General features: G+C 30.1%; 2 protein-coding genes across 3 annotated transcripts; both read left to right on the top strand.

Annotated features, from left to right (window-relative positions):
• The first annotated feature begins 4,797 nt into the window (after positions 1-4,797).
• LOC114193914 (transcription factor bHLH51-like) lies at positions 4,798-7,746 on the top strand. Of its 2 annotated transcripts, XM_028083900.1 has the most exons (3): positions 4,798-5,506; positions 6,164-6,596; positions 7,556-7,746. In XM_028083900.1, the coding sequence occupies exons 1-3, from the start codon at positions 5,222-5,224 to the stop codon at positions 7,657-7,659; spliced, it is 822 nt and encodes a 273-aa protein (XP_027939701.1). In that variant the 5' UTR covers positions 4,798-5,221; the 3' UTR covers positions 7,660-7,746. The 2 variants fall into 2 exon arrangements, with proteins under 2 accessions (XP_027939701.1, XP_027939703.1); XM_028083902.1 differs by lacking the exon at positions 7,556-7,746 and having other exon boundaries at positions 5,052-5,506; positions 6,164-6,787.
• Positions 7,747-16,651: 8,905 nt separating this feature from the next.
• On the top strand, positions 16,652-17,680 carry LOC114193016 (transcription factor MYB73-like). Its single transcript, XM_028082703.1, has one exon. The coding sequence runs from the start codon at positions 16,930-16,932 to the stop codon at positions 17,611-17,613; it is 684 nt and encodes a 227-aa protein (XP_027938504.1). The 5' UTR covers positions 16,652-16,929; the 3' UTR covers positions 17,614-17,680.
• Positions 17,681-17,979: the final 299 nt, after the last annotated feature.

Below are 17,979 nucleotides of genomic sequence, written 5' to 3' on the forward strand. Positions count from 1 at the left end.
TAAGTTGAATATAACTCAATTTCTTAAAAGTCTTAACTTTTTCTATCCTATAGTTGTGAAAGATACAACCCTTGCTACGTCTTGGTTCCCCAAATGTACCCAAAAAAGGATAATCTCACCGTTTGCATACACACTTGATTTTTCCCATGAAATCAATTTCTTTTCCACTTTGAAGCATTTGATTGATTCTGCTTAATCTTTCGGAAAATCAATTCGACCTTGTTTAGAGAAAACGATACTCTAAATTACACCCATTTCCATCTCGCAATTCTCTTTCAAAAGCTGCTGATGTAAGAGGTAAAAAATTATCTTATATATTAAACAAATATACAAATAAAATAAATTTGATTACATCAAATGAGTTGTTAATCTTAAAATCCAATTAATACAATCATTCTCAACAATTATTTGGTTCGGAGAGTTAAACTCGTCTTCGTAGTAAGAGTTACATTCCCGAGAATGTATTGAATATATTTAAATTTAACATTTACTTAATTTTTTACACTATATGTATGTACTATATTACTAATCCTAATGTATTTGAAAAATATATTTATACTTGTTTCATTATTTATTTATATAAGTAATTTTAAATTTCGTTTCTGTTGAGTACTCGTATACTAGTAATTATACTCTTTACAACCCTTTATTAATGTATAAAGTTAAAAAAGCAATATAAATATATCAATTAAAAACTTTTACACCTAAATTGAAAATTTACTTTAGATAACTCAAACATAAATCATAATCAAATATTCAAAACATAATGTTTTCAAACTCAATATTCTAATTCTTAAACTTTATTATTGAAAAGAAAGAGTACAAAAATGACTTTTTTAAACAAAATAATCAATAGTATGTATTAGTAGTTAAACTTATTTATAGCTTTTCCTTTCTGCTTTTTGTATTTATGCATAAAATAGTTAATGGTTAATATATATATATATATATATATATATATATATATATATATATATATATATATATATATATATATATATATATATATTATACGTGCCCTTTGATACAATTGTCATTCATAATGATGAAGTCATGCCAAAAACGAAACTGTGTATTAATAGTGTTTTATCACAATAACAAGTTTACCTTAATATTGAGTAACACAACTTACTTAAAAAATGTCTTTTTCAATTTTGTAATTATCAATAAATTTAAAATAATAAAAAATATATATCATGTTAAAGTGTATTCATGGGACTTCTCTGGCATATTATGCAAAACTATTCAAATTTCATCAGTAGTAGTTCAACTTTAAAAGGTTAAATTAGGTAAAATTATTGAATATTCCATACTTATCCCAACAGCAAATAAGGTTAGGAGATAAAACTAAAAACTTGGTTTGGAATGACCACTAATGTCTGTTGTTAAATCATAGTCATTGACTTGATCTGATCAATCTACCGTTCTAGGCAACAATTAGTGTGACCAACTTGCACATGTCTTTTATAAGTCGTAATAAACATCTTTATCTTAACAAAAAATGATGAAGTACTATTAAACAAATACCTTTACCATTTGCAACTTGAAAAAAATTGTACCACAAGCAAAAAATTGTTATTTCTAAGATTATCCTTTGGCATGTGTATTTTTTTCAGTGTCAAGTTTGTTGTTGAGAAAACAATCTTTCATCCAAATAACCTGAAAACATCACTGAAATGTGTGCTAACGAGTTAAATATTTCCGAAAAAGGAATCATCAATCTCAATTCTTGAGATGATTAACTATATTTTACACCACATGCAATGCATATATTTACATCTAATATGTCTTACTCATCTTTCATTTCAAACATTACACATCCAAACAAACAAAAGAAACTAAAAATTAAATAAAATATATAAATATAAATCTCGTTTTACAAATTAATTTTATAACATTAAATTAAATTTAGGGTTTACTTGTAATATACAAATTTATTTATTATTTTTTAAACATATCGTATCCTTCTTTATCCTAAATCATTTGAAAACATGTAAGAGTAATATTATGTGACTGAGGAATGACTCAAAAAGAAGAAAAAAAGTTAAAGTACAACAAAAACTGGGACTTGAATGACATATATGGGATTTGATGATAAAGTAGAATGAAACGATTTTCTCAGCTATGATTTGCAATTACATAATTATTTGGATCTTTTTCAGGTGCATCCAATGTGTCTCTGCCTTTCCCATTTATTTTTATGCCGTCGTCTACTAATAATTACTCTCCATTGAGGCATGCATTTAATGCGAATCCACGAATCCATGATTGCACCTTATCTTTCTATTATCCACTAATAATTACCCTTCCAACCTTAATTTCTCATCATTCCATTGCTTCACACAAACAAGGACCTGTCATTTTTTTTATTTGTATAAATTTACAATATTTATTATTTATTAGTATTTTGTTAACGAAAAAAAATTAAATTTATCTATCTTTCTTTCTTTTATTATTCTCGTTCCGACTTTACTATTTCTTAAGAAAGTAGCATCTAACTATGATGATTTTGGTTTCCCACATTTTCATCGTGACACCCTCACTCTTGCTATGATACATATAAATATTGGAGATATGTTTAGAGATGATGGGACCCAAAAGCCGAAAATTTGGATGAGATAACATAAGATGGGGTGAGTGAGGGGGAAGAAAAGAAAGAAGGAAAATTGAGGTAGCAAAGTGAGTGGTTGGATAAGTAGTCGAATCAGTCTTTAAGGTGCTTTATTATGAGTTACAAATTGTGAAGGAAAATGGGACCCTCCAATCACTGTAATTGAAGCTTCCTTTGTTTGCTAGCTTGTGCTGGAGACACACTATGTGACCTTTTCAATCAAAGACCCATTAAAGTGTACAAAACAAGCCGCTTTTACTCAGTGCCATGCTTTCAACTTCCACTTTTCAATCACTATATTCAAAGAATTTAAGCAAGCAGGGTAATATTTTTACCGTTAAATTTTTATAATTTTTTCTAATAATATGATATAGTATTTTTTTATAATATTTTTTAAAAAATTTTAGAATATAAAAAAAAAATCACTCAAAAAATATCACATTAGTTTATAAGATGAAATTGTTAAAATTTAATAATAAAAAAAATCATTTTTCTTTAAGTAATTTACCCTTTTTGTTGATGCATGCACAAAGAGACAACTCTACTTGTTTTTGTTTTTGTTGGTAAGTTTAAGTTTCATAAATACGAAAAAGATTGAATAATATATAAGAAAGAAAATTATAAATTTATTGATTTAAAATTTAGGATTAAAAGTAATATTAATTTTTGGCTCAAATATCTTTTTGTTCTTCATTTTCGTAGTATTTGTTGCGGATGGTCCTCATTTTGACATAATGTTTAAAATGGTTCTCATTTTTACCTAATGTTTAAAATGGTCCTCATTTTCGCAATTCGTGTTTTATTTGGTCCTTTTTTGTAACGCCGTTTAAATTATTAACGAAGTATTGTACATGTGGCACAATTTGTATTAGGGTGTGTTACATGTACTGTACAGGTGTGGTACAATGTTCCGTTAATGATTTAAATAACGTTACAGAAAACGACTAAATAAAACACGAATTGCGAAAATGAGGACCATTTTAAACATTCGGTAAAAATGAAGACAATTTTAAATATTCTGTCAAAATGAGGACCGCAACAAACAGTACAACAATAAAGACCAAAAAGATATTTAAGCCTTAATTTTTTATGTAATATTGGACTTATGTTTTATTAGTATTATCTTTCATGAATATATTCGAAAAGATCTATAAGTAATATCATACTTAATGATTAATTTGATAACCGGACATTTAAACTAATAAATTTATTGTCTTCAAATTTTAAGAGTTGGTAATAATGTCAAATTTCTGTTATATAAATTAAAATCATGTCTTATTAATATTGTCTATTATGAATCTTCGGTCCCTTTTATTTAATTTTTTTCCTTTTTGCTAGAAATCCATTTTCATTCAGGAGAGATTTCTTGTGATTTAAATCCTAATTGAATACCTATGATTAAGCAATACTACTATCATTTATGTGTTCGTACGGTAATTCTGAAGATCAGTTTATGCAAACTGTTTCAACATATCATTGACACCCTATGAATTAGCATGACAGTGTTTCTTCATTCATTCTGTCAGTTTTTAATCACAAAAAATAATTGAGTGAGAGGTAAAACAGGTCCACAAGCTGTCTTAAGCTCAATGGACAATCCGTTTTATCACTGTTCTTACATCAGACATTTGTCTAATTGTACGAGAAAATCTTGCGTTCTTTTTTGTGTACAAAAATGTTCTCCTTCACCCACCTTTTTCATCTTCCTCATCATGCCAAGGACCAAAACCTTGGTTCGGACACTATATCATAGTACCGTAAAATCTGTGATCAAACTTAACCAAGTTCAGCCCTTAATCAAGTATAACCTATCACTCCTGAAATTAAACCAATGATTCTGCATTTTGTTTGTAGGGTATGTCCCAGTCAAAGGGTTAAAATTTCAAGATAAGTACAAGAATCATTAAGATGATTAGCAGATAATTTTGTTCTTTAATATATGGCTAGAAATGGGATCATAGCATCTTCATCTGTCAAAAGAAAACATCAATTTGCTAAGAAGATTTAAAATTATAGAAAAGATGAATATTTGACAGTAAAAAAACTAGGATGAGGAGAATAATTCAGAAAGAGAGCCCAAATGGTTATAATTACAATGAGAGGAGACAAAAAAACTCGATGGCTATACACACACATAGAAGAATAAGATACTGTTCTTGCACCACTACATACATCAGTCACTGTTACTAGGTCAAGCGATTCCAGAGTTTAACACAGTGATTTCCACAGTGGCAATACTATTTCATTTCTGCTTCAAATTCTTAGTCAGCACGGATACTCATTAAGATAAGCCTGTTTGTTGGGCCATGCCACCCTCTTGCTTTTTATTTTGGCTCATCCTTTTTCCTCTTCTCAGACTCGAGAGATTCTTCTTCACAAAGTGTAGTGAGATTTATTAGAGAGAAAAAAATTTTGCTGGTGAAGTGACAGGCGCATACGGCCAAAAACTATTTTCATCTGACCCCATTAAAGGTCATTGCATATCACACCAATCACCATAAAGATAAGAAGAAGATCGTCCATTAAGCAAACAGTGTGAATGAATAATGCGAAATAAAAGGCTCACAAAACCAGACACAGGCCTTAGAATGGTCTCTGATTATTGTGCATATGGAAAGTTACCACTATTCTGGGTGGCCTCTTCCCACCAACATGCCTCACTGCAACTCTGCACCAAACAGTGATCAATTATCTCCTTTTTCACTCCCTCTTGCTTCTTCTGACCCTCCATCTCTTCAGTTTAGTGATTTCCCTTTGTGGCCTGCAACCATTGCAGAAGATAAAGATAGAGTTGCAAGTGCTTCAAAGAGTCACAGCCAAGCAGAGAAAAGACGCCGAGACAGGATCAATGCACAGCTTGCAACTCTCAGAAAACTCATTCCCATGTCTGATAAGGTAAAAAGAACAAAAAATAAACAAAAATCATCATGAGTCTCTTTTGCTATGTGCCACAGTTTCTCAAATTTGAATTTTCTACTGGTTTTCTATTCAGTTTCTTTGCTGTATCTTCAAATTACATAAAAGTTTGCATATTCTTTTCAACAACAAGCAAGAAAGTGGAACTAGAATTTCCTACTCTAGGAGGTATAGGGTATCATTAAGCCAAATTAAATCAGATTTGACGTACCATATGATTGGTAGATAATTGAATATATGATGAGAGAGTTTGATCTTGAGGTTTATCTATATAAAAAGAATATTTGGACGAAAAATTCAATCTTTCAGATGAATTTTAATATTTTAGTTTGAAGTACCAGATTCCATCCACTGTGAATTTGTGGCATTTCGATGTGTATTTCAGATAGCAAAGTCACTTTCAATTCCATGAATAGCTTTACTAGGTTGTGTGACAGGTCATGCAGATTTCAATTTCACTAGCTTCCAATCTTTAGAAGAGAAAAGAAAGTAAGAGAGAATCATAGCATGAAATAGCTTTTACTAGGTTGTGTGATAGGCCATAGATTTTACTTCCACTAGCATCCCTATCTTTAACAGAAAGAAGCTATAACAGGAAAAAAAAAATAAAAAAAAATTGTGTGGGTGGTGGTGCAGATGGACAAAGCAGCATTACTAGGGAGTGTGGTAGAGCATGTGAAAGATCTAAAGCGAAAAGCCATGTGTGTGAGCAAAGCCATAACTGTTCCAACAGAAACCGATGAAGTAACAATTGAGTTCCACGAAGCTGAAGATGAAAGCTTCAGAAAAGTGAAGATATGGAAGGAGAAGATCATAATCAAAGCTTCTGTGTGCTGTGATGATCGACCTGAAGTGTTTCCTGAGCTCATCCAAGTTCTGAAAGGGTTGAGACTCACAGCAGTTAAGGCTGACATAGCTAGTGTTGGTGGCAGAATCAAAAGCATATTGGTTCTTTGCTCAAAGGACAGTGATGACAACAGTGTTTGCCTCACCACTCTCAAACACTCACTTAAATCTGCTGTCAACAAAATTGCTTCGTTATCTGTGGCCACTAATTGTCCCACTAGAAGTAAGAGGCAGAGGTTCTTCTTCCCTTCGCATTACGTACACCCATAATTCATCTCTGCACTTTTCTTTTTCATTTTTTTATTCTTAGGAAGGTTCTGTCAGTAGTAGATGAAATTGTTGTTTCATTTTTCAACAATTGCTTATCTGCAACAAGATATAATATATGGAAACCCAAGTCTTAATTTCGTTTTACAGTTCAACAAAATATTTTATCCTAAATCATCTTTAAACAAAACTTATTTATAAGATGAGTATTAGAATAAATTTTGACTGATGTTCTATGCTTTGATAATAATTCTTAATCCATAATTTAATAAGTATAAACATATATATATATATATATATATATATATATATATATATATATATATATATATATATATATATATATATATATATATATATAATGTATTTGTTTCACACAATCAAAGATAGTTACACCAGAATAGGATAAGAAACTGGTTAAGCATATGCAAAGACCCTTACTAGTTCTGTAAAAACCCAGGAATAACACATCAACAGAATTAGTCTGTGGTCATAGATTTATATCAGAAAAACATTTGCTATGTTACTTTCAAATTAGAAACAAACATGGGTTTTCCAAGGTCAACACGAAAATAAAAAGAAGAAAAATGCATTACCATTGGAAAAAGAATATATCTTTGGGTGAAACCAAGATGGCCACACAAATCTAATTGCTGATATAAACTTACACAGCATCTTGAAATTTAATCTGAGTCTGTTTCAACTTAAAACATTGACTCATCTCTGAAAAATATATAGTATTTTGGTTATATTATTAGTTAAGATGAGATTTGCAGCACTGTTTTATTCTTAAATCACAGTGCATGTGATTTGTTTGAAACGATTGAAGGATTAACACGTGTAGTTGAGTAATGGTGATTGTAGTGCAAGGTGTTGATTAATGGGACCCTTTATGCTCTGCTTCTTTGTATGCAGAAGCAGAGATGATTTATGAGATGCAGCAATCAGCAGTGATAGCGTTGTACATGAGGACCACACCCTTAATTAGAGCACTGTTTCACAAAAGCAACGTACACTAAATTTTCCATTGAAAATGATTTATAAGGTGAAAAGGGTAATGCACTGTTGCAGTGTGCTTTTTCTCTTTAATGTTTTCTGAGCATAAAGTTCATAAGCTCTTACTGTAAAAGAGTCATTTCATAAGAAATTTTGTTGGGATAATTTATTTTAAAATTAAAAAATTAGTATATGTAATACTTATAAATTAAAGTAGGATTTGGATCCGTGCAAGATACGGTTTTTTTTTTCTAAATATAATATATTTATTATATTAATTTAAATTTATAAGAAAAAATTATATTTAAAATTATATAAATTGAAAAGGTTATATAAATTAATTGATAGAAATTAAAAATATTATAATAAAAATATAAAATAGATATCAATTTATTTTAAATTAATTGAACATTTTATTAATTACTGAAGTGTTTGAGCTATGTAATTATTGCCAACACATCTATCATCAATATGTATGGGTGATCCATATGTCTTAAAATTCTTACAATGCGTATTTCTATGTTGAAAAGATAAAAACACCTCGAGGAGTTTAAAGACAAAAAAAAAAAAACGTACTCTATATGTCTTAAACAAAAATGAAAAGAAATAATGAGGAAAATATACATGAAAAATCACATGTCCCACATTCTATTCTTGACCATTTACTTGATTTTAAAGGTGGAGTAGGATACACATTGTATTTGTGGACGTTTATGACTTATTAGCACGATATTAGTATAAGAACATTATAATTCAGAAGGTATAATGACATTGTTTAAGGATGTGAGTACTTAAATAATGATTACGTAATGAGTTTAAACTTAAATTATATAAATATGATTACTAAAATTTTGATAATTACATACTAATATAGAATAAAAAATAATAAGTATCTAAAACATTGGTAACTAATATTGGAAGTCAATTTAGATTTCATGAAAAAGTACAAAGAAGTCTGTCATTGTTGCATCCATTATGAAAGTTGAATTTGTGACATGCTTTAAGGTCACAGTTGAGGATAATCAGTTACGAAATTTTATTTCAGAACTTGTAGTAGTCGATAATATTGCCAAATTAATGAGAATTTATTATGATAATTCCGCAACCATCTTTAACAAGTATTGAAAAGATGCTAAGCATATGAAATTGAAATACTTTCCCGTTAAAGAAGAAGTTCAAAAAATGTAGAGTGTCAATAGAACATATTAGCACTGATGTTATAATTGTTGACCCTTTGACAAAATGGTTATGGTAATTGTTTGTTGGTCATGTAAAGAATATGCACATTATGTCTACTAGTGAATGTTGAATGTTAATGTTATTACTTTTTATGTGACACTCTAAGCTCTTTGATGTATACGTTTCTAAAATATGTGTTTTCTTCTTTATGTTTATCCATGAAAATTATGAAGAAGAAAACAAAGTATGTTATTGTCATTGAAATTATATTATGTTTGAACCCATTATGAATTTTTCATTGTAAAGTTGTATGAAGGAGAAAAAGGTGATACAATGGTACATGGGATGGAACGTGTAGACCGAATCATGTGCAACCGCCATGACTCTTTTTATTTTTGTATCTTTGATTATGAATAATGATGGAATTAGTTTGCGTAAGGTATGCACATTATATCATTATATTTATGTATTAAATGTTATATATGAGTTGAATGGGAGATATATGTTTATGTATTAAATGTTGACATATAGGTCGAGTGGCAGAATGTTAGAATTAATTGACAAATTAATTATATTATGTTATTCATTTAAAATATTAGGATGGACCCTAATGTAATTTAATAACATATAATGACCTATTGGTTATTGTGAGAAGTTATAATAAAATAAAATAAAGTCAAATTCAACTTGATGAACGTTAGTTTATAAAAGGGGATTAGAGTTTTGTCTTTGGCCATAAAGTTCTTTCATAGTAAGTCACTAAGAAAGAGAATGAGAAAGGGGAAAGAAAGGCAAAAAGATAAATTGGAAAAAGGAGGTTGAAGAACAAAGATCGAAGAACAAATTCTCATTGGATCTTCCATGGATCAAAGTTGTATCCTGTTATGACTTATATGTGTTAATGTGTGATAATCATGAATGTTAAGATCTTAAAATAGTTTTCTTGAATGAGTTATGATCGTATTAAAAACTACAAATTAATTTACATTAGAGACGTAAGAATAATTTATTAAAGAAATATACTTTAAATATGCATGAAATAGATATATTTTTAATAAAGTAACATAATAAATTTAATTATGGTTATTTTTAATGACTTTGATATTATTTAATATATAATATTACGGAACAAACTAATATATAACTGTAATTTAAATGGTTACTAGAGATGGCAAATAAACCCGTGCCCGTGGGTATCACCCGAACCCGTCCCCGTTTTGACGGGGAATCCCCGCTTTGACTGGGTATGGGTATGGGTATGGGTAATACCCGAAATTTTCAACTGGGGATGGGGATATATATATACCCGCCCAAATACCCGTCCCCGCTTAAATTACTAAACTATTTATAATTTATTAAATAATCTAAAAAATATATATAAATAAATAATATATTTACACATATAATATAATATAATATAATATAATATAATATAATATAATATAATATAATATAGTATATATACATATAAATAAAATATACTTTTATATATATATATATATATATTTACACATATACATGTAATATAATATAATATAATATAATATAATATAATATACATATAATATATATACATAATAATATAATATAATATATATAATATATACGTATAAAACAAATTAATCATTTAACTAGTGAGATCTTTTATAAACAAATTTATAACATTACAAATTTATAAAAATTTAAAAGAAAGAAATATATATATATATATATATATATATATATATATATATATATATATATATATATATATATATATATATATATATATATATATATATAAAAGCATAAAATATCTACGCATATACATATAATATATATACATAATAATATAATATATATTATTATATTTATATTATTATATAATATAATATAATATATACTTAAAATAAATATATATCTATAAAAATATATATATATTTTTTGTTACGTATGTTGGTTTCTAGAGAAAATGAGCACAGGAGATCAAGATTTGCAGGTACCAAGTCCACCACAGTGTTCACAACAACCAACTCCCTTTCAAAGTTCCAATAATGACAGTCAATCTCCATTGAATCCATCTACGCAAACACCTTCAGAAGTTCATGATGAAATACATTCAACAACACAAGTAGAGCCTGAGAAAGGGAAATTGAAAAGTGTTGTGTGGGAACACTTTGAAAAGATAAAAGTTGATGGAAAATACAAAGCTAAATGTAACTATTGCAAGAAACTGCTTGGTGGAGAAACAAAGAATGGAACAAAGCACTTGCACCATCATACAAACATATGTATTCAAAAGAAGGCTTTAGCAAAAGGAAAAGGGGGACAAAAAACACTTTTTTCTAAGATTTCAAGTGGCAAAAAGGAATTGGCTTGTGGAGCTTATAATGAAGAAAATGCCAAGAGGGAACTTGCAACAATGATTATATTGCATGAATATCCATTGTCAATAGTGGACCATATTGGTTTTATTAGATTCGTGACAACAATTCAACCATTATTTCAACTTCCTTCACGAAATACGATAAAGAAAGAGATACTCGGCATCTATGAACATGAAAAACAAGTTGTTATGAAGTTGATAGATACAAATAAAGGAAGAATAGCAATTACATCGGATATGTGGACTGCAAGCAATCAAAAGAAAGGGTATATGTCTATCACAGCTCACTATATTGATGACAATTGGACATTGCAAAATATAATTTTGAGGTACACCTTTTTTAATTTATAAATTTTCCAGTAATTTTTTTTATGCACCTCTAGAAAGATTATATGTCTTACAAAATATTGCTTAATTTATAGGTTCATTTATGTTCCCGCACCTCACACAGCTGATCGACTTTGCAATGTATTAGTTAATTGTTTGTTCGATTGGAATATTGATACAAAATTGTCTACTATCACTTTAGACAACTACAGCACAAATGATAGCATGATTGAAAAAATTAAGGATAAGTTGAAGTTGGACACACTCATTAAGAAAGGGTCTTTGCTTCATATGCGTTGTTCAACACATATCCTTAATTTGATTGTGAAAGAAGGGTTAGCCGTCCTAAAAGAAGGGGTGGAAAAAATTCGAGAAAGTGTAGCATATTGGACAGCAACTCCTAAAAGAATGGAAAAATTTGAGGAAACAGCTAGACAATTGCGAATTTCTTTCACTAAAAAGTTAAGTTTGGATTGCCCAACTAGATGGAATTCTACTTACAAGATGCTTGATATTGCCATATGTTATAAGGATGTGTTTTTTAGGTTAAAGCAACGTGAAGCTCAATACACTTCTTTGCCAACTGATATGCAGTGGGAATTTGCAAAGGATGTTTGTCGAAGGCTAAAATTATTTAATGACATCACAGAAATCATTTCTGGCTCCAAATACCCAACTGCCAACATCTTTTTCCCAAAGATTTGTGAGATCAAGATTGCAATAAATGATTGGGTTAAATCTCCTGAGATAACCATTCAAAATATGGCAATACAAATGTTAAAGAAATTTGAAAGTTACTGGAGTGTTATTCATGATATATTGGCAATTGCTTCAGTTTTAGATCCAAGGTACAAGATGGACGTGTTAGAATATTATTTTTATAAATTGTATGGTAATGATTTTGATCTGAAACTTAGTAGGATTCGTCAAATGTGCTATGATTTGGTTTTGGAATATCAATCAAAAAAGAATGAAACTTCTTCTTATAGAGCTACATCATTGGAGTTGGGAAAGGATGTTGATAATGATGCGAATGAATTTTTAGAGTTTATGGCAAAAAAGAAAAAATCTAGAACTACAGTTATGAAAACAGAGTTGGATTATTACTTGGAAGAAGATAATTTGCCGGTTACACAAGAATTTGATATCCTATCATGGTGGAAAACAAATGGGTTAAAGTTTCCAACCCTTCAAGCAATTGCAAGGGATGTTTTAGCTATTCCAATAACAACTGTAGCTTCTGAATCTGCTTTTAGTACTGGTGGTCAGATATTAACTTCTCACCGTAGTCGACTTCATCATATTACTATAGAGGCTTTGATGTGTACAAGAAGTTGGATATGGAACTCAAACCATCTAGGTAAGTTACTCAAATTTATTAATATTTTTTGTTAGTATTTTTTGTGAATTCTCATCTAATATTCTACATTTGGTGTTTGTAGGTGTTAAAAAATTAAAAGGAAAAGATGTTCTCATGAGTGAAAATGAATCTGATGAAGAAGGTACATTATATTCTAGTAATTAAAATTTTCAATTTCAATTATTATATCATATCTAATTTTTCATTTTTTTTCTATGTGTAGGTGGATCGAATGCAAATGAAACCACTGATCATTTGTAAAATTAATAAATATTTTGGTTATTATAAAATTTTAGTAATGTGTAATTTTTTAGCTTTTATATAATTATTTGAATTTTATTTAGTTGTTATTTGATACTTTAATTTGAGATTTATACTATTATAATATTTTTCTTAATATTTGACATCATGAAAATCAAAAAGAGTATGTTATTTTAATATTGAATATTTTGATAGTATCATGTGATTTTTAAATTTTTTTTATAAAAAATATTTAATTGATATATGGAACAATAAAAAAATGGGTATGGGTATGGGTATAAGAAAATACCCGTTACCCGGTGGGGATGGGGATGGGTCAAAAGTTGTATACCCGTTGGGGATGGGGATGGGGATGGGGATGAATTTTTATTATGGGGATGGGGATCCGGATCATGATACCCGTACCCGCCCCGCCCCGTTGCCATCCCTAATGGTTACAGAATTTAACTATTTTATGGAACAAACTATGCTACAATATTAACATCTTTACGAATTTATAACATTTATAAATGGAAAGATTTAGTGATTTTATTTATTTAAAAATCAACCATATGATTTTTCCTATTTAAATAAAGTAGGTTTTCATAAAAGAAATTGTATAAGCATGTTCTATTCGATACGGGTAGAAAAAGAACCACACTCGATTTTCTTAAAAAATAGAGAAATCAGAACCAAGTCAAGATGATATAGATCAACCCCTCTTCTTGCGTTCTTGTGCTAAAGATCTTACTATTTCCAAACATATATGAGCTATACTACTAAAAAACAAAAACTGTGATAAAGAAATATGTCATGTTTGAAGTACAAGTAACAAAAACAAATAAATCATTTAACCAATTTTCAAGAAGCAGCAGGTGACTTAAGAAGTTCAAACAACGATGTCATTACTAGACACAATAAAGTGCTCTAATATGTATTCTTACTTACTTAGATCTTGATTTTCGACCTGGACTAGCTTATCTCGACTTTTGACACTAGGCGACTCGGGACAAACTATCTCGACCTTTGGCTTGAGGCAAGCCATCTTGAACTTCGGCCCGAGGCAGGCCATCTCAACCTACAACCTAGTGAAAGTCATCTTGACTTTTGGCCTGGATCGACTCGTCGCAACCTTCGGTCCGAGTTGGTCCGTCTTGACATTCGACTTGGATTGACTTGTCTCTACTTTCAGTCAGGGTCCCCCCTTCTCGAACTTTAGCACATGTCGACCCATTTGGACTTTGACCCCTGTTTGGCCCGTCTTAACCTTAAACCCAAGCTAACCAATAGCAACCTTTGGCCTCGGCCCGCCTGTCTCGACCTTTGGCTCAGGCTGACCAATCTTGTCCATTGGCCTAGGCCAGCCAGTCTCAAACTTTGGTCTAAGATGACCTAGGTTTGATTGTCTCGACCTTTGACCTGAGCCACTCGTTTTGACCTTCAACACAAGCTAGTTGGTCTCCCCACCTTCCATCGAGGCCGATCCATTATAACCTTCAAACAAGTCGACTTGTCTTGACCTTTGACCCAGGTTGACACGCTTGAACATTCGGTCTGACACATGCTATTGATATTGATTTGTAACATGACACTTAACCTTTGTTTGCTTTAGCTGTTCTACTATGTGAGAGGAAGGGTGAACGAGTGATTGAACGAATCTGAAGTGTTTTTTACAAGGAATTGAAACAGATTTGCATTGATGGATACGAAGGAGACTACTATGTTTCTATCTGCGCATAATTGAGAGATGAGAGTTCATCACTTCCATTTTTATAGTTTTGGCCTTTTCTTTTCACTATGGATCGGATGTATGCAATTTCATGGAGAGAAAGAAAACAATCAATATTCAATGAGTGGAAAAATATAGCAAGGAACTGAGAAACCTGTTTAAATAAAAGAATGAGAATTTAAAGAGAACAAGCAAAATTAGTATATATCATATAATCATTTTTTTTATTTTATTATATATATAATATAAATAATGTAATAATAATAATAAATTGTATTTTTAAATAACAATTTCAAATTTATTTTAATATAATTTTTACTATTTATATTTAAATTTATATCATATTTATCTTCAAGGGTAAAATAGTAATTATCTAATTTTATCAATTAAACTATTTTTTAATTTATAATATCCATCACATCATACATACACAAACTTTTATCTCAAATCACACAATCTTTCTTTTAATCAAAACAATACCACAATTCACTCTTCATCCTCTCAAATTCACCCACCCACTTCAAGTCTCCTCTCCCATTCCAAACACATCTTGGGATAACAGTGTCAACTTGACATATGAACAACTTTTTTTAAATTAAAAAAAATAAAATATACTAAAATTTTTTTAAAACATAATTTAAGAAAATAAAAAAAAAATTACAAACTGACATGTGATCTTATTAATAATTTAAATATCATTATAAAAAATAAAACAAATTAAATAAAATTGAAAAAAGAATTGAGATTTTATTAAACATGACCAAATTAAAAAAAAAATTAGAATCATTGTTTAATCCATTATTTAATTAATTAACATTCTCCTGTTCCACACTTTTCATAAACCCACCAATTACCAAGAAGTTAAAAACCTAACCTTTAAACAAAAGACAAAGGTTACAACAACAAACCTTCCCGATCCGTCAATCCGTGTTAAAAGACGATTCAAAGAATGGTCGTTATATGTCTTAAGTTTAAATGTTTTTCTTAACGAAATCTTAATATTCATGACAAACTATACTACAATATTAACCCCTCTATGAACTAATAACATTTATAAATAAAAGATTTATTATTTTACTAATTTAAAAATTATTTATTATTTGTAAGCTACATAAGTAATTTATTATTTATATATATATATATATATATATATATATATATATATTAAATAAATTGTTTTATATTTGTATACAAAAAATATGTAACTAAATTTATTTTAGACCTGCAAAATGGAAGCAGCTATTTAAAGGAAGAGAGGGTGGAAATGATGTATGGACCATATGCATGTCTAACTGCACAAACAACTTACAGTTGCAAAACCTTCCCTTCATGCAATTCCCTTCTTCCCAAATCCATCCCATCTTTCAACCAACTATTCTTAAATAAATAAATAAATATAACCGATGTCCGTTACACCTTCACCTTCATTTTGACTTCTCATCAATTAGTTAGTTGCCCAATCTATCGTTTATTAATAAATAATAATTAATTCTAATAATAATAATAAAGTCAATATAACATTTATGCTTCTTCTTAACTGTCACACTCATCATTTTTTTTTAACTAAAATGGAAAACAACACATTTTAGAAAATAAAACGAATGTGCTACGTTACAATGTGAAAACAACGCCATTAAACAAATAAACGGGTCAAAAATTATGCGCTAGAATTTATAGGTAAGATGTTATCAGAATCCGTTAGACAAAGTGGAAGTTATAACTTCCTTCATATTAATTAATTAATTAATTAATTAACATTCTCGCAACCCACCCTCTTCATAACCCCATCAATTACTCAAGAAGTTAAAAACCTACCTGTAAACTTTCCCCACCAACCTAGACCGAAACTGAAACCACCCAAAAGTAACAAACATTAACAATCACACGCTGCAACTAAAACCTTCCCAATACAACATGTTAAAAGAACGGTTATACTCTTTAAGTTTTAAATTTCTTCTTAAATAAATTTTTATATGTATTTGCTCATGATATAAACAGAAAAACAGAAAGCAGCCAAATATTAACAATAAGTAATAATAACAACAACACTCACAAGTTTTTTGTTTGACATCTCCGCGCAACAGGTGAGAGGCATGATGACGGGCGTTGGCAACGATCGAGTGAAGGGCTCGTGGAGTCCTCAAGAAGATGCGACGCTATTAAAATTGGTGAACGAACACGGCGCGCGGAATTGGTCCCTCATCAGCAGCGGCATTCCCGGCCGCTCTGGCAAGTCCTGCCGGTTGCGATGGTGCAACCAGCTGAGTCCAGAGGTGCAGCACCGTCCCTTCACGTCGGCGGAGGACGAGATCATCATCAAGGCGCACGCTATTCACGGAAACAAATGGGCTACCATCTCGCGCCTCCTTCCTGGCCGCACCGATAACGCCATCAAGAATCACTGGAACTCCACCCTCCGGCGCCGTGGCACGGTGGAGCAGTCGTCGTCGGCATCACCAAACACTAAACGCGCCTCTCCGTTCGGGTGGGACTACCCTGTCAAGAAACAGCGTGCGGAGGAAGAGAGAGAGGAGGAGCGAATTGCGATTCCGTTGAGTCTTTTTCCGTTTGATGAGAAATCAGAGGGAGAAGTGGAAGAGGAAGAGGAAAGAGTGAGAGAGGAGGTTAGAGTGAATAATAATAATAATAATAATAATAATACCCGGGCTTCGGATCACGATTGTTTTATGCAGATGATGCAGCGCATGATTGCTGATGAGGTTAGGAATTATGTTAATAGTTTGTGCAATCGAAATCTTTACCTTCATCCGCATTAGATCTAAAACATTCTTATATTTAGCATCTAATCTTAAGTATTTTCGAATTAATTAGATCTGATAGGAGTTAATTAAGATCTAATTTCTAAGATTACAAAATGATTTGTATAAACATTCCATTTTAGAACCATTGATACTTTCTTCTATTTTTTCTTGTCAACTCATCAAAGACTCTATACTACATCGTGCATATAATCTTTATCCACACTGCTTAGACATGAATTCTTTTAAAAGAAACAATATTGATATACTAATCAATAATTAATATTATTGTTCTTTTAATATTTGTTCTTTTTCATTTAGGTATAAGAACGAGAGTCTAAAATAGGAAATCATCATATCATTGTTCTTTTAGTATTTGTTTTT

Source organism: Vigna unguiculata, chromosome 8, assembly GCF_004118075.2.
Source record: "Vigna unguiculata cultivar IT97K-499-35 chromosome 8, ASM411807v1, whole genome shotgun sequence".
NCBI classification, from domain to species: Eukaryota; Viridiplantae; Streptophyta; class Magnoliopsida; order Fabales; family Fabaceae; genus Vigna; species Vigna unguiculata.